At 32.1% G+C, this 23,159-nt stretch overlaps 2 protein-coding genes across 2 annotated transcripts in view; one reads left to right on the top strand and one right to left on the bottom strand.

The window, feature by feature from the left end:
* Positions 1 to 23,159, top strand: part of LOC139515817 (tRNA (32-2'-O)-methyltransferase regulator THADA-like) — a 218,702-nt gene that overhangs the window by 149,390 nt on the left and 46,153 nt on the right. The window contains exons 31-34 of the mRNA XM_071305528.1: positions 7,117 to 7,750; positions 8,402 to 8,476; positions 9,263 to 9,303; positions 11,584 to 11,656. Coding sequence (XP_071161629.1) covers positions 7,117 to 7,750; positions 8,402 to 8,476; positions 9,263 to 9,303; positions 11,584 to 11,656 — 823 coding nt within the window. The remainder of the gene's footprint in view (positions 1 to 7,116; positions 7,751 to 8,401; positions 8,477 to 9,262; positions 9,304 to 11,583; positions 11,657 to 23,159) is intronic.
* On the bottom strand, positions 4,501 to 6,484 carry LOC139515822 (uncharacterized). The gene has a single exon (XM_071305534.1). It carries the CDS (start codon positions 6,478 to 6,480, stop codon positions 4,777 to 4,779), a length of 1,704 nt encoding a protein of 567 aa, XP_071161635.1. The 5' UTR covers positions 6,481 to 6,484; the 3' UTR covers positions 4,501 to 4,776.

Genomic DNA, 23,159 nt, shown 5'->3' with positions numbered 1-23,159 from the left:
CATCTGACCTTGACCTCATTTTCAAGGTTTATTGGTCTTTGTTTAGTTATCTTGATTAATGTTAAGTTTATGTGACAGTTGTATTAAAGCTTAGCTTTATACTTAGGACTATCAACATAATATCAATGATTAGTATAGAAGGCGAGACATTTTAGCGTGTGCACTCTTGTCTTTCAGAATCTTCAGATTTGAAGTTAGATGAGTATACATTTACAATTAATTCTCCATAGGTGGTAATGGTAACGTTTTCCTCCGTTGCTCAGTCCATATCGTTTACTTGAACATGTATGATGTCTCATATCGAAGCTGATACATTTATACATGTCTGGTTAAATTTTTCGGGGTGGCAAGTGAGATTACTTTTTTCGCAAATTGCTGGACCCCGGAAGATGGTGAAAAATGTCACTCTCCTCATGAAATAATCCCAAAATTCTGATCATAAAATTCAATAAAAAAATTGTCCTTTCTAATAATTTATTTCAGGTCAAATGTACATCTTTCTTTTCTCATCACATCAGCTCTATAAAACAGTTCTTATTGTTCATTTATGTCCATTTTTAAAATCACAGCATCCACAATTGTATGGCTGACTAATATTTTTTTTTAATTACGTCATCTGAGTTCCTCATCTCAAGGTCTATTAGGGATCCTGACCCAGATCAGAAATGAGAAGATCGCAATTTTTAGTCAATGCTGTCATTAATGCACACTCATTGATTCTTGATAGTACTGTTATTGTACTGTCCGGATGTAATGTTACTTTCTGTATAGTTTTTGGATCAAGGTAGGAATGCATCCAGAATGTGTTCTCAGAGCTTTGTATTATTTTTGAAACTAGAGCTAATTCTGTAGTGTACTCTTTGATGACTTGTATTCTAATTTGTTTGTCTTCTTGGTCTTTACATTGAAAGTCACTGAACTCTTGTCCTGAATCATCTCCATGTAGTCCTTCTTCGTTGATTTTGATTATTTTGTGGTCTTCTGCCTTTTTAAACTTTGAATGAACTTTGTTTTTACATTTATCACAAATCAACAGATAACAGTCTGTACATTTCCATCACATTTTTGTCTGTGTTTCGTATAATTCACAAGGTAGATGGAGTTCTGCTTTCTGAATTGACTTTGATAACGCCATTTATTTTTTATTAGTAAAATACAGGTAGACCTATCTATTTGTACTAAGACGTCTAATATTCAATTCATTTAGAATTATGTGTGCATGAAATAACTGCTTTTGTACAGAAAAATAAAAGTCTTTTGTATTCAACTTCCTATTTTAAAGGCAAAATATGTATACCTATCATTTTACAATTCCTTAAGAATGAGTGACATAATATTTAAAGTTTGAATTTTTAAACTCTGAAGTTATTGATCAGAAAGTAAATTGTTTTTGTGATTCAGGGAAATGACAGTTGTTATCATATAGTTCATTTCTGTGTGTGTTCCATTTTTGATTATTTTTTGTTGCATTTTAGTGTTTCTGTTGTTGGTTTTTTCTGTTATAGTTGATGTGTTCCCTCAGTTTTAGTTTGTCGCCCAGATTTGTTATTTCTCAAACGATTTATGATTTTCGAACAGCGGGTTACTACTATTGCCTTTATTTTCATTTGGAATATGGCAATACTTTGATTTTGAAATTGCTGAGAACCAAATAAGTAATTAAAATATTTTGTTTTTAACTTATTTTCAGTTTTGTCTTACATTTTTGCGAGGAAAATTTTCGAAAAAAAAGGATCTTCTCATCATTTATACCATCCCAAAACATGGTTTTTAAAGTATTTAGGAATCATTCTGTCAATTCATCTGTCTGTATGTGTGTCCATGTGCCTTTTAAGCTCAATACTGATCACTTTCATAAATCTAGCTTTTAATAGGGATATTTTGCTCAACCATTTAGTTACTTCAGGATTGAACCATATTTGGTTTTGACCTGAACCAATAAGTAGCAGAATTTTTGATCTACACAACACTTTTGATTTTCAGGTTGTTGATTTTTTCTCATTAATGCCTTTGCCACATCTTAAAACACAACTTTGATTTATTATTGATATGTACATTGTATGTTAAATACATTATTTTACTTCTAGTAGAATCGTGTCATCACCATTCAATCATACATTGTGGTGTTCAACTTCTGGATATTTCCACTTTATAAATCTGTTGTACCTAGGCTATCAATGGTGTAGTGCATCAAATCAGAAGTTTTCCTGGTTCAGTGAATGTCATTGAACATGGTCCCATTACTCCATTCTACATTTTGTTGCCATCGAATGAATTATGACCACAATCAGCCAGAACGTGGGAAAAATTACAAAAATACTGAACTCTGGGGAAAATTCAAAACGGGAAGTTCCTAATCGATAGGAGAAATCAAAAGCTCAAACACATCAAAAGAATGAATAACAACTGTCATATACCTGACTTGGTACATGCATTTTCAACATTTTATGCAATAATATTGTATGTGGTTTAAATGGATGATACTTAGAATTGATATATATGCATGTCAAGTATATATATCACTGACTGTTCTTTTCTCAGTTATAACTACTCTTCCTCTCCAATTTTTCATAATCCTGTCAATAATGAAAATATTCCCATTGTTTGTAGTAGTTATATTATTCGATTTGTTGATTGTTTAAACATGTTTTATTTGCGTAAATGTGCAAAAGGGATGAGACATAAGTTAATCAAACTTATATTTGTTGATCAAGATTCATTGTATCTGCCAAATTCATACCTGGCATGATGATTGCCATCCGTATCAATCACAGAAAGTTGATAAAAAAAGTAAAATCACAAAAATACTGAACTCTGAGGATATTCACAACAGAAAGTTCCTAATTAAATGGCAAAATCAAAAGCTCTAACACATCAAACGAATGGATAGCAGCTGTCATATTCCTGACTTAGTACAGGCATTTTCTCATGTAAAAAATAGTGCATTGAACCTGTTTTATAGTTAGCCAAACCTCTCACTGGTGTGACAGTCGCATCTAATTCCATTGATAAACTGAGGTATGTCAAAAACATCTTAGTCCTTTTTTTCTAAAAAGAAATCATCTAAAGATATCAAGATCATGTTGATAAATATTCCCATAAATCAACTTCGCAAATACTCATAATTACTGCATGAATGTCTTGAAGTATAGATTCAAGGTACAAAAATGTACTGATATTATTTATCATCTTCCCTTTTCACGAATGTGACCTACCGAATTAGACTATTTTCCGGATTTGTAATAACATAAGCAACCAACGGGTGCCACATGTGGAGCAGGATCTGCTTACACTACTGAAGCATCTTAGATCATCTCCAGTTTTTGATTGGGTTTGTGTAACTTAGTGTTTAGTTTTCTATGTTGTGTCTTCTGCACTATTATTTGTCTGTTTCTCTTTTTATTATCAGCCATGGCGTTGTCAGTTTATTTTCAATCTATGAGTTTGACTACCCATCTGGTATTTTTCGTCCCTCTTTTAATTACTTGTTGAATGTATAGTGTTCCTTTTAGTTGTCTTTGTATATGTATAATCTTTACTGTTGATCTCATATTTGGAAATATACTTTTAGCATGAATCCTGTCATTGTGTTTTTGTGCTATGGATTTTTTGGTATACTTGTCTTGCATTTTTGCTTATGTACTTTGTCTATAGATACACTTTATGCCATTGTGTTTTTATTTGTTTAAGTGATTTAGATTGTAAAACAGAGTTGACTGCTGTAATACCAATTATATCTGTTTGTTTTGTTTTGCTGACATCTTGTTGTCAATATAATGGAATTCTATGATTAAGGTACTTTGATGATGTTGTATCTATAAAAACCAGTTTCAATACACCATTTTCTACATAAGGAAATGCCTTTACCAAGTCAGGAATATGACAGTTGTTTTCCATTTGTTAGATGTGTTGCCAATTGATAATTGACTTTCTGTAATTAATTTTCCTCATCATCATCATATCACATGCATGAGTAGGTAGTAAAGAGTTTGAAATAGTAAATTTATAAAAATCTCATTGAACAAAATCCCATTTTTGATTAAGTTATATGAACAAAAATTAGTCAAATGATTGAAATCAATATAAAAAAGAAGATGTGGTATTATTGCCAATGAGACAACTGTTCACAAGTGACCAAAATGACAAAGTAGTTTAAAACAACTATAGGTCACCTTACAGCCTTCAACAATGAGCACAGCCCATACCGCATTATATAAGTCAGCTATAAAACTAAAAAGGCCCGAAATGACAATGTAAACCAATTCAAACGAGAACTAACAACCTTATTTATGTACAAAAAATGAACGAAAAACAAAAATGAAACACATAAACAAACGACAACCACTGAATTACAGGCTCCTGGCTTGGGACAGGCACATACATACATAATGTGGTGGGGTTAAACATATAAGCGGAATCCCAACCCTCCCCCTTACCTTGGACAGAGGTATAACAGTACAACATAAGAAAGAACTATATAAATCAGTTGAAAAACTCAGATGGACAACATTGTTTTATTTCTCAATTATAAGTTCAAGTTAAGTAAATCTTATTGATAAAAAGTTTAAGTGGTTAAAATTAAATTTATGCACAGCATGAAAGTGTCCTCCGTATTCCCTTCATTAGCAATTTGCCTCGTAGTTAGTAGGGATTGGGTTTTTTTTACAGCTTTTGTATGACTCATATTATATCGCAGAATAAAGTCAGGTTAGAAAAAGTGTAAAACAGATTTACATTTAAAAATACTTCAACCATGTCATCCACAGTTTATTCAAGTTATAAATTATTTGGTATTTCTACTTTATAGATTTTAGCTTTGTGATTCCCAATCGCAGGTGTTGAACTTCCAATAAAAAGTTTTCCTGGTTCGCAGCAAAGCATTGAATATGGAAGTAGGATATCGTCTTCAACTGTATTGCAGTAGGCCAGAAGGTCTCCTGAATGGTCCAGAAAATGTAGGGTATTATTATACATATCTGAAACAATAACATTGTCATTTGGTGTACCCCCTATACTACATGGTTTAAATGGATGATTATTAGAGTTAATTTCAGGATGACCTTGATAGATATTGCTGACACTTCCTTTCTCCAGTATAACTACTCTTCCTCTGTGGTCTTTAGCAATCCTGTCTATAATAAAAATGTTCCCATTGTTTGTTGTGGTTATATTGAATGGTTCTGTAAATAAAGGTTTATTGTTTTTGTCAAGTTTATACATGGCTTTATGATCTCCATCCATATCTATCACCATAACAACACCTTCACCAGGGACTGAGTAGTCTATTGGAACCTTCTTTATAGCTCCTACTATCAGCTGGTTTTCGTAATTGATATGGATTGGCTGCACAATGAATTGGTTGAAATTATAGTTAAAAGTTGTGGATTCATTTTTATTTCCTTTTAGAACCTTTAGATTTGAAGTTCCATTAGAAATAAGGAGATGGCCATTTTTAGTAAGTGCTGTTTGATATGAATACTCATTGATACTTGATATAACTTTAATCATACTGTCAGGCTGTAATGATACTTTCTGTACTGTTTTTGATACAGGGTCTTCTATCCAAAAAGTATTGTCAGAGCATTGTACTATGTTTGAAACAAACAATAATTCTGTAGTGTACTCTTTAGTGGCTTTTATTCTAATTATTCTGTCTTTATGAATCTCATCTAGAATCGTTCCAAATAGAGACTGATGAATCTGACCTGGAACAAAACTTAGACCGTAATTCAGATTAATGTTTGATATCTCCTTCACATCTTCAAATGATTTGGTATCTTCAAAGAATTTTGTCACATCCTTACTAATATTCATTTCTTCTATCAGCTGTAGTTTGTTAGTGAGATGCTGTTCAAATTTTTTAACCTTGCTGCTTTCAGTTTCAATAGCTGCCACATTTAGTCTCCATTGTTTATTAATTTCACTACCAAGCTCTTCAGCATACTGGTCCCCTGCTTGTTTCCAAATCTGTTTCTGTTTAAGGATATCTTTTTGGGTCTGATCAATGCTCAACTTGTTTGTTTCTTTCAGTTTGTCTAATATTTCTTTATTCTTTATCCAATCTTCATGCTGTTTCTTTATTTTTTCTTCCCTGATTTTCATTACTTCCTTTTTCATCTTTAAAGCTTTTTCAAGCTCTACTAGTTCATGTGTTTTATGGACTTGAGTCACACCAGAAGGACAGACTAAGCTATCACAAGTTTTACAGAACAAGCAGCAGACTTGTCCTGAATGGTCCTTACACGGAATGTCACTAAAGTCTAAGATTTGTCCTGAACTATCTCCTTGAAGTCCTACTTCTTTAATTGTAATAATGTTATGGTCTTTTGCCTTTTTAATTTTAGAATGAACTTTGTTTTTACATTTATCACAGAGTAATAGATCACAATCAATACATTTCCATTGAATTTTTGTCTCTATTTCACATAATTCACATGCCAGCAGCAACTGTGCTTTTTGGATTGAATTTGACAACGCCATTTTCAGTTGAATACTAGTCTAGTATATTTGGATTTGAAGTTTGGACTTTTATATATGTATCACTGATAATTAATGTAGTCTGATTGTGTTTTATCATAATATAATATTTAAACAAACTTACAACAGATAACCTGAAGAATTATTAGATGTATGTGAAAAATATACTAGTATTCATATATTATAAAAGATGTCTTTTGGTTGTCCCTGTTTTATTTTACACTCCGTTTACTCATAATATCACTCAAATACTAATACTCAAACAATGAAAGTTAACATATGTAACATGCAAATATATATAATTCTGAAAATTGAAACCAACAGCATTAGAGTGAGGTCCTTTTGCTGGCAAAGTTTTGTTCCTCAAGAGGATTGAAACTCACATCTTTGATACACTACATCACCAATGGCTTAACGCTTTAGACCACTTGACCACATCCACTATATTAAAAATATAACTTCAATTATTGTACCTTGTCACATAAGGCAAATTTAGAGATAGACTTCAGACACATGCTTTTTAAGTGTGTGTAGATGTTATATTATATTTCATACACAATGTATATATATTTATATCATCTATATTGTATGAAAACATGTGAGAACAAATAAAGTATGCATTGCCTTCTTTCTTTGCAGGTTGAATACATGTCATGTGATTAAAAAAGAGGCCTTGAACTTGACATCAAAATTGCTTACAGAAATTTCTGGAAACAAAGAACCTGATTCAAATACAAAATGTCTACAGCACACCTTGTTTACAGCACTTGCAGAGGAACAGATTCTCTTCACAGAACCTTATAAACAGGCTGGTCCTGGCTATATAGAATATCTCACAACACTGGCCAATTTGCTGCTGTATCACTGCTCCAGCGGAGATAACTTGAAAGAAATCAGACACATGGGAGATAACTTAGTAGATTCTAATATGAAGGGAGACAATTCTAGTGGAAGCAACTTGAGAGAAGCAATTGTTCAAAATTCAATGGGAGACAACTCTTTAGAGCTTGGGTCTATGGGAGATAACTCTATTGAAGCTAGACTAATGTTGATATTGAATTGCTGTCATTATGAAATCAGGATGATAGGGTTGATGTATGTTCACAGTGTCTGTAGTGACCAGGAGGAAGGAGGTGATTTCCATGTTGTGTTTGAATGTCATGTACCATCTGTCAATGAGGAAACAGTTCAGAGGACTTTGTCTTCCACAGAAGTGTTGGGGAAATTGATACAGATGGCATCAGATGAAACACACTTTGAATGTCAGAAGTTGGTAGGTTTAAAAACTGTTCATTATATAGAAAAAATATATCAATGTACAGTTCACCTCTTATCAAAAGGTCATTCCTATATAACATACAACCTATTTTAAAAATGCAGGATACTTTGTCTTTTGATACAATTCAGTTATCAGTAAGTCATTAATAGACTTTGCATTAAAATATAAAAAAAAAGGAATTCATGTGTTTACACTTTTCAAAAAAAAAGAATGTGAATGAAAAAATAGGCAAAGGATACCATTAAAAGGACAATCTAAATTATATGTCGAAAATGAATTGACAATGCCATGGAAAAAAATGGAAATGACCAAAAGAAGAACAACAGCATTCAAAACATACAAAACACAAAACTAGACTTAGCAACACAAACCCCACCAAAAAGCTTGATGTTTGGTATACATCAATGAGACTGCAACTAAAAGATTTCATCAAAAGTCGATGTCTACACTGGTGTTTCCACATTATTACTCTCATTGTCAAGAGTATAAAAGATAGAAACAAGATAAAAACTGCCAATAAGACCCAGTTCTTTAAACAACTGGGGTTTTATATTAAAAAAACATACTGCTGCAGCTAGGGGCTGAATATAGTTTGAAATCTTCCTCATTAGTAAAGTTTTTATTCTTGCTGTCTTTATTTGATAGGTTTTCAAAGCACTAACAAACCATCCATTAATGCAGAAAGGCTGCTGGTTTAAAGATATAGATAACTTAATTCAGGTAAGTAGTCAAATCTTACAAATAGGTTGGTCAAAGGGAGATAACTTAAGTTAGGTGAGTAGTTAAATCTTACAAATAGGTTGGTCGAAGAAAGATCACTTAATTCAGGTGAGGAGTTAAATCTTACAAGTATGTAGATCAAACGGAGATAACTTATTTTCCAATCCTTTATGAACTGTCTCAATTTATTGTTGACACACTGGATTAGAGACTTATGTTCCATTTAAGGATGTTCTCTACTCTTGGTTTTTACGTTTTTGTCAGATATTCAGAATACTCTTTTATTATCTACGTGGTGCCAGTCAAATATTGACTGCTAACTCCTGCTTTTCTTTTCGTAGTTTTATAAAATCCATTTTAAAACTCATTTTTTTAACGAAAAAGTTACCCAGGTTAAATGATAGAAAATCTAGAAAGAACTGTTCCCACCAAATTTGTAATTGTATTTATATCATTGCTGACCCAGGGGGTGTTCTGGGTGTTTGCTGGATCCTCAAAGGAGAGCAAAAGATATAAGCAGTACTTACAAACTCATTAGTTGAAAATATATTGAAAACACCATGACTAAAAAAGAAAGACTAACAGACACGATAGTACACAATAGTACACAAAACACAACATAGAAAACTAAACAACTAAGACACACAAACCCCACAAAAAACTGGGGGTTTCTAGTGTTAAATGACATTTTGACTTCAAAACCTTTAATTTTCACATATAGAGCATATATATACATTGTAACTTTTATTATTTGTTGATTTTGAATTTTAAATTAAATTTTTTCAGCTTTTCCAGCTTTGTATGGATTTCATTGAAACTTGTTCCAGGTATGTTGTTTTTTATGTTGATAATTTTCTGATTTTTTTTTGATTTTTTTTTTTTTTTTCAATCTGCTTAATATTTCAAATATTTTGTATTGTGTGGTTGCTTACAATTTTTCTTCAGTTTAAGATATCACAACTTCCTGCAACAATCTCAAATTAAATTATAAAAATTGTCTGAGAAAGATAACACTCATCAATACTTACACAAAAAAAGAAGTGGGGAAAGATTCAGTTGGTACCTGTAAAAAAAAGTATATATGTTGAAGAATGTTTGTTTACCTTGAGATACACAATTGATCATTAATGACTGAAAAATATGAAGAAAAAAGAAATGAAGGGTTATATTTTTAATTAGCATATTGAATAATCTCCTTCTGCATTTTTGTCGAGCCTGCAACTTTTGTTGCAGAAAGCTCGACATAGGGATAGTGATCCGGCGGCGGCGGCGTTAGCTAACTTCTTAAAAGCTTTGTATTTTAGAAGGTGGAAGACCTGGATGCTTCATACTTTGTATATAGATGCCTCATGTTACGAAGTTTCCGTCAGTCACATGTCCAATGTCCTTGACCTCATTTTCATTGTTCAGTGACCACTCGAAAAAAAAGTTCAGATTCTTTGTAATGTTGAATTCTCTCTTATTATAAGTAATAGGATAACTATTTGGTATGTGCGTACCTTGCAAGGTCATCATGCCCGTCAGACAGTTTTCACTTGACCTCGACCTCAATTCATGGATCCGTGAACAAGGTTAAGTTTTGGTGGTCAAATCCATATCTCATATACTATAAGCAATAGGGCTAGTATATTCGGTGTATGGAGGACTGTAAGGTGTACATGTCCAACTGGCAGGTGTCATCTGACTTTGACCTCATTTTCATGGTTCAGTGGTTATAGTTAAGTTTTTGTGTTTTGGTGTGTTTTTCTCATACTTTATGCAATAGGTCTACTATATTTGTTGTATGGAATGATTGTAAGGTGTACATGTCTAACGGGCAGATGTCATCTGACCTTGACCTCATTTTCTTGGTTCAGTGGTCAAAGTTAAGTTTTTGAGTTTTGGTCTCTTTATCTAATACTATAAGCCATAGGTCAACTATATTTGGTGTATAGAAATATTTTATGATCCATATGTCAGTGGTGCTGATTTTATTTGACCTTGACCTCATTTTCACGGTTCATTAATCAGTGTTAAGTTTTTGTGTTTTGGTCTATTTTTCTTAAACTATAAGTAATAGGTCAACTATAATTGTTGTATGGAAGCATATGTTAGCTCTATATGTCTGCCTGGCATGGTTCATCTGACCTTGACCTCATTCTCATGGTTCATTGGTCTTTATTTAGTGATCTTGGTTAATGTTAAGTTTATGTGACCGTTGTAATAAAGCTTTATACTTAGGACTATCAACATAATATCAATGATTAGTAAAGAAGGCAAGACATTTCAGCGTGTGCACTCTTGTTAGTTATATAATGATCAATTTAGTAATGGTTCATAAATCCAGTCAAAAATAATTTTACTTTGAACAATAAGTTGACTTTAAAAGAATCACAAGATTTGATAAAATGCTTTGAGTTGCTGTATTAAAAGCTGTTGTGGTAATATAGATTCTACCACTGAATCATGTGAAGTACAATATTTCTCATTTCAAGATTTTTCATTTATGATTTTAAAAGATAAATCAAATATTTTGAAAAATAATTGTCAATTATAGAAAAAAGTGATGTGTTCTAGATCATTCAAGTTACTGTAAACCAAGTAATTTCACATTTAAATAATTTTAGCAAGTTTTGCAAGTAGAAAAATAACACAAATATGAATCGTCACCAATATACTACTTGGATCTTGTCTTATTGCACAACTTCAAGATAATTTCAAAATTCGAAAAAATGTATAGCTGTGAAGTAGACTAAAAAAGGGTTAAACTCGAAATAAAGTATCTGCAGAAATAAGGTGGTTTACAGTATTGCTACTTTGGCATTTTATTTTTTAAGCAATTTTTTTTCTGATTTTGATTTTATTTTAAAGTGAACTAAAAAGATACAAAGACAGTTCATAAAAGTATAAAAAAAGAAATTTAAACAAAATAATAGTCAAAAAGAAATAAGCATAACAACAAATTTAGTCCATATATTTTGTAATATTTTTTTTGTACTTGAGAGATTAACCTCTATTTAAGTAAAATTACTTCTTGGGATATTTATAAATAGTAACTTTTTCTTCTAAGTCTAAAGTATCCTCTATTTTCACTCTGCTATATTTTATGAAAAATATTGTTTTTGTAGAGACGAACTAAGGTCAGAGGTCATACAGTTGACAGGATTCTTAGTTGGACCATTATTGAAGCATGTTTCAAAGGTATGGTATTTGTATATGTCATAAGTAATTCATCATTTCAGAATCTAGTGCATTGTGGGTAATATTTTCAACACCAAACATGGTCGTTGGTGGGTAAATCAATGGAAAGCTGACATATGGTTATACTACTTTGCAATGAAATTTTTTGGTTTTATTGAAGCAAAAGAATTTCAGTCTGGTCAAGAAAACACCATTTATTTTATTCTCTTGAGCAAGTCATAAATGGCTACATAATTTGTTGTGCTCAGGAAACAGTACAGATATGTAGTACTAGTTTCTTATATCTTTCAAAGGCTCATTTAAAAAGTTACACAGATTGGGGCAAAAAATAACCAAAAAAATGTATTCTAATACAAATGCATGCAAATTTATCAAAGTTGAAATCTGGACTACCACAGGCACTGCCCATGTGACAAGTGTCCCTCTATGCACGGACTCAGGTGATCAGCAATCGCAAAATTATAACGGTTACTGAACAAACAAAAAAATGTTGTGAGTTAAATCTATACAATTATTAAGCACTGGCATTCAAATATCACCTATACATAGTAATGTAAAACTGTAGAACAAATGTTATACTGAAAAACAAAATGTATGATTTAAATGCACTTTAATTTCTAAATGATCACTACGTATATAAGCACTGGTATTCAAAAATCACCTATATATAGTTATGTAAAATACTAAAGCAAAAGTAATACTAAAAAAACAAAATGTATAATTTAAATGCACTTTAGTTTCTAAATTATCAATACTTATATTTCCATATTTAAGCAAAAATACTTGCAAAATATATGAAAATATAGAACCACAATGTAAATGAAGCCCCTGTGCTAGTACCTGTAAATCTTGTTAAAATAAAGGTTATCATTATTGGTCAGGTCCTTTTGAACTCTCTTCAACATAGAGAGAATAGAGTTATCCCTCTTTGCATATCATTTGGTACAAATCTTAGCTGCCACAGATATCCTGATTATGAAATATTATTACTGTAATTTGCAATTGCTCCATCATAAAGTTCTTAATAAAAGATATCCCTCAAAATGAACCATTTTGCTGCCATGGTGTATTAGTCATGGTAGATAACTCCCAATCTGGAACCCTATCATTGACTGTAATGTGTTCCCCATGACAGAATTTTAAGTTAATGACAGATTTTTTACTGAATTTATTCTTGACTGATTGTTTTGTTATAAATTAGACCTTAAGGATGTACTTAGGTGAGGTTAGGTGAAAATTAATAAATCAAGAATTTAGAATTGATACTTTAAACTGGTAGAGCATCAATTAAGGATAAAGATAAGCTAAAAATATTGATAGGTCATGGACCTTCTTTTCGAGATATTTTGGATTTAAAATATGGCGGGAAAAGGCTGACTCGGACTTTTACCTTATATTTGCATTGATTTTATTTGGGTCTCAAAACAAAAGAAAGAAAATCAAGAATCTACTAAAATTTTGGTAAATGACCTTTCATGGGCTATTAAGTCTTATATGAAAAAATAAATGGCTGTTATGGGGCAAAATATTTTACCTTGAATTATATGGAAAAACACCAAGGAGTCCGAAAACATTTGACACGAATTCCAAAACTGTCATCTCCTTGTTGAAGTCCCTTAGGTTGTTTACAATTGCTTAAATCCACTATATTGGAAATATGGTGGATAGTTGTCTCTTCGGCAATTATACCACATCTCCGTATTTGTATACAGGATATATATAAGATCCTGCAATTGACATTGGACACTCGTCTTTGTTGAACTTTAGATGTCCTTTTGCTTTTATGGTTATGTTGGGTTGCCTACCCATTTAACTTTTTCCCTATCTCAATATAACACAAGGAGAGAAGGTATAGTATGGCGTTCATTATCACTGGACTAGTATATATTTGTTTAGGGGCCAGTTGAAGGACGCCTCTGGGTGCGGGAATTTCTCGCTACATTGAAGACCTGTTGGTGACCTTCTGCTGTTGTTTTTTTTCTATGGTCGGGTTGTTGTCTCTTTGGCACATTCCCCATTTCCATTCTCAATTTTATGATTACCAAGGAGACAATTGTCCATCTAAATATCAAAAGAACAAGAATGTAAGCATGCAACCTTCAACAATGATCAAAACCCAAAACAATTAGTTGCTTTAAAAGTCCTAGGATTACAAAATAGAAACCAATACAACACAGAAAACTAAATATCCTGATCAAATCTCTTATGATTTTAAGCCTTGCAAATAATTTTTGTAAGATGGCAGTTGACTAAAAAGAAAATCTGTGGCCTTGCTTTTAGAAATGGTACTTTATGTTGACAAAAAAATCATCTTTGATTTTGATTTTAGATCGAATACTTTATACATGTAAAAAAGGTGGCAAAAATCATCTTGACTTTCCTTTCGAATGGGATAATTTACACATGATTAAAGTTTATATAAATCATCTTTAGAATTTGCTTTAGAACTAGATCATCTTTGACTTTGCTTTGAGTGGGATACATTATAAAAGGTGACTAAAAGTAGTCTTTGACTGTGTTTCAGGACAGGAATCATGGGATATGTAAATTCACATCACATCCGTCACAATACAGCTGTTTATTTTCAATTCATGTAATAAAATACTAGTTCCAGGCAGATATTTATTAGGTCCTTTAATTTCAATATATTAAAATCCAACTACATTATCTATTAAATGCCCTTTTAGTACTTATTTCCAAAAGTCCAAATAAGTTCATAAAAGTTACATTGATTTGAGGTATTTAAAAATATTTAATTACCTATATACATGTATGTATATTTAATTACATATGTAAATGAAATTAAATCATCTAGTCATCAGCACTTTACCGAAAATGACATGTATTTTAATGAGTTGATAGTTGCAATGACATTATAAACTGGTGCACATCATGACCTTAAATTGTGATGTATTTTGTAAAATATGTCATACGCTGGCGTCATTATTCTACTGCGCCAGGGGGGAGAGATGCTGCTGATGAGACTTGTCACCTGACCTAGATTCTGGACAAGGTAAACGTAATTGACATTTAATTATTGTTTATTTTGCGGTATCTGATATGTAATATAATATGTTATATAATCGCCTATGATTAATATCGTAATTTATGATGCATTCCTCACAAGTTGAAGGTTTCTATGGTTAATAAAATAGATATCAAAAGTGACTGGTATTTTCAATATATTTTTTATTTTTTATCTGTTACATATCTGTAGCAAATTTTTAAGAAAAATTAAAAGTACCTAGAAGGTTCTGTAAAGTCTCTTGGTGGCTCAACAATTTTAGTTCCTTTATTTAAAGATTTAAAGTGCTTCTAAGATGTATTAGAATGTTAGTATGAGGAATTTGACCAATACATGTTTTGTCAAGTTTTTTCTGCAAAGCTTTGCCAGTTACACCAAAATCATTTCCCAAATTTAGAGATTTTTTGCAAAAGTTGACAAATTTTCTGGATTTTTTACCACAATTAAGCTCAAGAAACATAGAATGCAGGGTTTAGACAAGCTAAATGTTCATTACTAACTAAATGTTAAAAAAAACTATATATGTTTCCTGTTCAAAAAACCTATTGACATCTGCATTTTTTTTATTTTTTTTTTGGTAAAAAATTTATGATGTATGGTATCTATTGACATCATTAAATGAACATCTTAATGTTATTTTTTTAAACAATAATACCTATCTAGTTATTGTTAAAGCTATGATACATTGTGACAATGTCCATTAAACTTGAAAATTAAGCTACTGCGTCATTATCGAGCATACTCCTTTATTTGAAATTTTATTAAGAATGATATTTGAGGGGGGGCAAGGGGGGTCCCCATAACAGCAAAACAGTGAATTGATTTGGTGAAAAACAGATAACAAGGAATTGCAAAGGGATAATAACAGATAACAGTAAATGAAATATGAAAATAAATCTGCCCAGGACCAATCCAGTAGATGACTCGTAGATCTTAGTATATAACTTGTGGCATGGACCTAGAAAATTGTAATTTGTGTAAACAAGACGTTTCGGCCGTTGAGGCAGTTCTGCCTTGGTTGATTTTTTTCCGTAACTTGTACAATAAGTTATAGTATGATTGTTGAATTTTTCTGAACGAAATGACTAGTTTCTGTTTTTGATATAGGGATATTTTTAATCTCGGGCATTTGAGGGATCAATTGTTAAAGATTTAGGTTTTTTTATTTAATTTTTGAAAATAGTGCAGCCAGTGACACTTTATTATCAATTTGATTTTTAGATTTTTTTCTTCTGAAAAGCAATACTTTACAAGTAATAAAAAAAATAATTTATGCACAATATATTTTTTTTTATTTAATGACCTCCTGATAAAACTTACTTATAAAATACAAAAATACCCAGATCAGTTGAGACAGGACATGTAACTGAAACATGCATGCCAGTTATGGTTCTTCTGATAATAGAAATTGCCTCAAGTGGCAATTCTGATAGTATAATAGAATGTGGACCTAGTGAAAATTTGGATGACACCAAGTGAAACACCAATCATGCATCTTGTGTGAAATTATAGAATATGGAAAATTTGGGTACAGCATGGGAGAAGCTGTAGGATTTTAAAAAGGGTATTTATCGAAAAATTAAACTGAAGACACATCTTTATTTGCATCAATGGTTTCAGAGCTTCAATTTTCGCCATTTGAAGCAGTTAAAAAAACTTTTAAAAATATGGTGGTCAGGGTTCTCTTTCAAGTAAATGAAAAGAGAGGGAGTAGCACTTATACTATAAATGCTAAAAGAAAAATATGTATAATTTCAAAAGCCATAATTCAAACCCATACCACTTAGTAATGTAAAATAATTCAAAGGAGAAAACTAACTGCCTTATTTATCCACAAAATAGTGAACGAGAAACTTAGTAACACAGTAACAAACTACAACCACTGAATCCAGGCTCCTGACTTGGAAGTAGGCACATACAGAATGTGATTGCGTCAACGTTAGCATGCTAGGTGGTGTCCAATCCTCCCCTTATCAGGGACAGTGGTGTAACAGTATACATCATCAAGATTATTATGTGGTCATTGAATAAAAATAATCTATAGGGTGTACCAATGCTTTTTTATATAACAAAATCCATACTATAAGTTATTTTACAAGAAATAACTAAGTGAATTATAATTTGTACGAAATGCTACATGTTCATAGACAATGGAATTTAATACAAAGTATAATAATAATATATACTGGAATGGTCCTGGGTCCAATTGATTTTAATATGTTTATGTGATGTATGTTACTGAAATTCTTCTGCAAACACAGGGCCACCCGATATTACCAGTAGAAAGACCCCAATAGATATATATTGTAAGAAGATGTGGTAAGCGCGCCAATGACACTATCATCCATTCAAATCACAATTTTCAATTATCTTCAAATTCTACGGAAGATTGGCTGTCAAAATGCTAGCATTCCAATTTTCAATAACAGTTAACAGCAAATACATTCTCACAATAACAGATAACAAAATAGATAACAGTCCTATAACAGCTAACAAAGAATAAGTCAATAACAGCTAACAGTAAATATATTTTCAGAATAACAGATAACAAAGAATTAAAATGCCCCATAACAGCATAACAGTTAAACCCCTTGCCCCCCCCTCATATTTTAAAACTGAAAAATTTCAGAAATAAAGTCTATCTATTGTTAGAGTTATCTTTCTTTGATCAATTTTTTATAAATTTAACCCAAAGAAATACAACAGGTGAGGATAACAATCTTCATAATGATCCAAATATTAAAATAATTATGATATCATTAAGAGCAAATTGGATAAATCTGAAACAGATTTGTTGTTAAACAAATTATGTTTCATTATATCAATGAATCATTTCTTTTAAATAATCAATTGACAGACTGACAATTGATCAACATTGTCATTTTGAAAACCAAGGGGGAAATTGCCCAGTTTACTAAATGGACATTTTTACCCCTCCCTTCTTGGTCAGTGGTAACCCAACTTGACGAAATGTAGATATTTTTTTTTTTTTAAATTTAGTGAGATTTACAAATTCAAGGAAAAGAGATACTGTTGGTTCATTGATTATTTTAACTGCTAATTTTTTGTTGATTGATAAAAAATTGTATTTTTGTTGATATTTGACTTGGATGTTTTGTCACATGCTAGACTATCTGGATGTTTTACCCATGCTAGACTATTTGGATGTTTTGTCACATGCTAGACTATCTGGATGTTTTACCCATGCTAGACTATTTGGATGTTTTGTCACATGCTAGACTATCTGGATGTTTTGTCACATGCTAGACTATCTGGATGTTTTGTCACATGCTAGACTATTTGGATGAGGTTTACAGAAAAAAGGATGATGAGCAACAAGTGCAGAATAAACGCCAAAAAATAGAAAATATGAAGGGGAAAAAAGACGAGAAAAATGACTTAAATAATTACAGAAAACAGAATTGAAGGACCCTCTTACAAACCTTAAGAAAATATTTGTTCTTCTTTGAACATTTCAAAGTTTTGATCTTTACTATCAACAATTATTTTGAAAAATTGATATCTCACAAATAATGATGAATCTACAGTTTGATTTAATTGAGATTTTATATTTTATAACATTACAAGCAAAACAACAAACTATCTATCAAATGATTTTTTTTACTATGAATAAGTTTACATTGGCAGAGTAATCTGTTTATATATTATACATTATCACATCAAAACCATGATGACAGAAGGAATACACAAATACAACATGCCAGAAATCTTAATAGGTTCCCACAGGTATAATGACATTAGCCCTGCATCATCTATAATTAATCTATCTACTAATTATGATATGGAAACGAGGAAGTAAATTAAATGACTTGGTATCTCCAAATGATAAACCCAGTCAGTGTGAGAGAGAATTTTGACATTTCAGTCATAATCATCATTCATTAAAACTCAATCCTGATCTGTCAAAACACCCTAGTAATATAAACAAAACATGTCAGGTTGATTTTGTGTCATGGTGCCTGTTAGATCAGGAACATTAGTATTACTTATTAGTAATGAAGAGTGAGTTACTTTGTCGGTCAAGTGCCATGTTTTTTTATGATTGTGGTATGTAAGTAACCACTAAAGACTGATGTAAGTACCTGCAGTTTTATAGTAACACATTTGAACTATAACTGGGAGAGGAAAATTTCATGGACTCTTGATATTTTTAACCAGAAATTTCATTTTTTAGTATTTGTCAACTGTAAGAGTTCTTTTGTTTGCAAGATACATGTTGCAGAAGGTTTTAGGCATAAAGCTTTTAAAAATTTAATCTAGTTTCTTTTTCCTGTTCTGCTACTTTAAGATATAATTTGATTGAAATGCACTAGAAATTGACAATTAAGGGGAGATAACTCTCATTTGCTACCAATCTAACCTAATGTTATCTAAATTTTTTTCAAATTCAAAGTTTGCTTTCAATGTAACCTAGTGGTGGATTAAGTATGGCGTGTAGAGGGCATACCTCTACCCCCTTTTTTCCCCATAAAATTGTTAAAAAAAAATTTGCCTCACTTTAAAAAATCCTTGATCCACCTCCCCCCCCCCCCCCCCCCCCCCACCCCCACCCTGTAATCAGTATATTAAAAGGAGTGGATTTCCTCTGATAACTGTGATGCATTTCTGTCTTTATTGTTTTACACCATTGATGTTACCTTACTTTGCATCCATTCCTTATTACCTGTCTCATTATATAAATTTTATAAATGTTTCATTTCTGAATTTTCTGGATTGAAAGCAAGCAGTAGCATACATGTATCTACATCAGGGGTGGATCAACACATTTTTAAAAGAGGGGGTTCCCAGGATAAAGTGGAGGGTTCCAACTATATGTCCCAATTCAAATGCATCCATTGATTGTTTTAAAAAAAAGGGGGGAGTCCAACCCCTGTAACACTCTAGATTTGTAATGTATAGAATATTAAGTTGAACATTCTTCCATAGTTGTCTGTAGTGTTATTGACTAAATAATAATAAGACCATTACTGTGGGGTTAAAGTTGCCAAATAATAGTTTTGTGGTTACTTCAGTAAATTATTACATCTATAAGTAAGTTATTCACCACATGTATGAAATACAAGTTTCTTTATTGCATGAAAGAGAACAATGACAGGTTGACCAATTCTAAACAAAGCTTTTATACAATATGACACAAACATATATATCAAAATGTATTCATTAGACATATGTAATAATTAAAATTACATGTAAGTTTCAGTCCAGCTGACTTGCTTCAGATTTAATATGTTCATTGGACAAATAAAAATTTCATTTTTGTCAGTCCTCAAAATAAACATGACTTGTTAGTGTTGTTCTAAAATATAAAATTACAATTAAAAAATGTTTTTAATGACTTTTCCATTTCATGTATTAAATCATATTCATTTTTAAGTCTGGCAACAGGGGTCAGATGTACTTTTAAAGAGCTCCTAATCCTATTTATTCAAACTTAATTATTTTGAATTGTTATGGCAGCCATGCATCTTCTTTCTTTTAAGAAAAACAACATCTCTATACAATGGAAGCACTGTAATCTTGCATCATACTTGTTGAAATTAAAGTAAATGTAGGTAATTATTTCGTTAACAGCTGTCTACCTAATCAATCAACAAAATACTCCAAGAAAAAAAAACATGATGAAAAAGCAGTGGTATGACTTCTAAGATATGTTTACAATTGCACATCTTCTGTATTTTGAAAATGAACTGAACTCTGGTGGGAAAATTTTGTCTGTATGTTTCTCATCCTGAGATATAATTTTTACAATATGTGTCTTAATGTGTATGGTAGATGGATGTATGGCACATGGAAGGGTGTTAATAATCTTCCTACTGTTTGATTGGTGATTGAGGGAAGGTAGGACCACCCATGGGAGTGTCAATCATCAGACATCAAAAGAAACAATTGTTTACATGATTGTTTACTGTTTCTTTGATTTACACTTATCCTGAGAATGCATCAAAGCTTGTTATGTTTTGTTTCCTGAGAAATGATGCTTAATGTTGACAACCAAAACATTGCTATTGTCTTTATCAGTTTTATCCAGATTTGTGGATTAAAGGAAGGGGTTAGGGGGTAAAGGTGGTGGTGTGGTATGGGGGTCATGCTTTATGTTGACAAACAAAACATTGCTATTGTCTTTACCAGTTTTATCCATAATTGAGTATAGCTGTGAATAAGGGGACTGGGGGTCATGCTCAATGTTTGGGTTTAGATGTGGTGTGACCATGATGAAAGTTGACAAACAGAACATTGCTATTGTCATTATCAGTTTTATCCAGATTTGTGGATTAAAGGAAAGGGTTAGGGGGTAAAGGTGGTGGTGTGGTATGGGGGTCATGCTTTTATGTTGACTTTATTCTTGTGTAAGATAACTGCAGTGGGGTAAGGGGCTAAGGTGTGGTGTGGGGGTCATGATAAATGTTTAAACAAAACCGTGGGATTGTTTTAAGTGGAGTTAAGATGTGGTGGGTTTAGTTTAGTTTAGTTTAAACATATTTATTTATAGATGATTAGGAAACAAGTTTTGAAACTTATATTAATCCCTTTCCACTTTGCGGGTGCGAGAGCTGCCTTGTGATGCCTTGCGATGTGCTGGGTGAGGGGGGTCATGCTGAATAATTCATAAAATCCCATCTATCATCATACAAAACATTGGTCTCAATTAGTTTTAAATAGATTGTGGATCCTGTGAGTGGGGTTTGGGTAAAGGTGTGATCTGGGGTGTCATGCTTAATTTTGACATATAAAACACTGGTACCATTTCAATGAGGTTTTGTGCAGATTGTGAATTACTGCAGAGATTTTTCTCGGGTTTAGGTGTGATCAGGAAGCAATGCTATGTGTTGACAAAAAAAACGCTTGTATTGTTTCTTCATGCTTATGTTGATTACAAATTATAGGAGGGGATATTGGTTTAAGGTGTGGTGTTTGTGTCACACGCAATGTTGACAAATAAAACGCTGCTATTGTCTCAATCTACTTTAATTATAAAATGTTTATTTTGGGATGAGACATGTTGTCACATACAAAACAAAATTGTCGCCTATAATATTGTGGTATATGACATTTTCTATGTTGCTTTGTGTTATTATAACTAATAACATATCAATGTCCAAGGACACTTTAAAATATATACCAAACAAAGGACTAATGACAGAAACCTTCACAGACCAAAGCCCCCTTTATGCTTTATGATCATGTGCCCAAGCCCACTGAACTAGTACACATTTTAATTTAAGGGCCAGCTGATGCTCACCTCTGGTTGCAGGATTTTCTCTTTGCACTTTAGGACAAATTGTGCACTTCAGCTGTTATCTGCTCTTTGCTTGGGTTGTTGTCTCTTTGACATATGCACCATTTCCATCCTCAATTTTATTTGCTTTCAATCATATGACAACTCTGATGGACTCTCTGTGAAACCATTTTTTTGTGATCATTGAACATTGGTAGAAAGTTCCATTCCTTCAAACATTTTGAGGTCGAAATTCCATTGGTTGATCAGTGGCAGATCCAGCCATTTCAAAAAGGGGGGGTTCCGAACCCAAAGTAAAGGGGGGGTTCCAACTATATGCTCCCATTCAAATGCATTGATCGGACATTAAAAAGGGGGGGTTCCAACCCTGGAACCCCCCCCCCCTTTGGATCCGCCACTGTTGATCATGATACCAAAATTAAGGTAGAAAAAAATCAGAACAGAAACAGAAACTTGAGGAAGAAGTTGTAAAATATCCTATATACCATTCAGAGCGAGATCATTTGAGAGCAAAACAAAATATATTAACCATCACCATATATTTCAGCAAAGTTGGGGTGGTGGGGTGTAACCTATGTTAAACATAAACATATTGTTTTGGAAAAAAATACATTAAAAAGTACTTCTCCTAGCTCTGCTAGACTGAATAATTCCATTTCTGTTATTATACCCCCCTCTTTCTTAAAAAATCCTGGATAGATCCACACTGAGAGCTCTACTGAATTATAATATTGCACTGAATACTTTTCTGTCTGGTAAAGTGCACATTTTTTCTTCAAGTTTACTTCATAACCATAATATAATAGTCCATTTCCAACCTTAATTATAAAAAATGTAGTAAATGTTACTAACTGTAGTATAAGTATCATAAACCTTTTTTATCTACTAAGTATAATTTGACTTTGATGAGGTCCTAGTACCGATCAGTAGGTATTACTTTCACTCTATGTAAACAGAACACCCTGACCACTTGTCTTGATACATCCTCTGACAATTATTATTGAACCTCAACACCATATTACAGAATAAATAAATCAATCTGGATGCAGTTGTATGAAATTAGATATCTGTAAATGTATACATGAAAAATTTACCAGTTTGCCCTCTTGATACAAATGTTTATATGTATCTGGTGGTGATTATAGTTGTGAAAATTAAGAAAGATTTCATGGGAAAGTACTTACGCTCGTCATATTTTATCCTGCCGGTTATATTACCCT

The sequence above is a fragment of the Mytilus edulis genome, chromosome 3 (genome assembly GCF_963676685.1).
Source record: "Mytilus edulis chromosome 3, xbMytEdul2.2, whole genome shotgun sequence".
Classification (NCBI taxonomy): Eukaryota; Metazoa; Mollusca; class Bivalvia; order Mytilida; family Mytilidae; genus Mytilus; species Mytilus edulis.
Note: the sequence above shows the minus strand (reverse complement) of the source record. Positions and strands in the feature narration are given on the sequence as shown.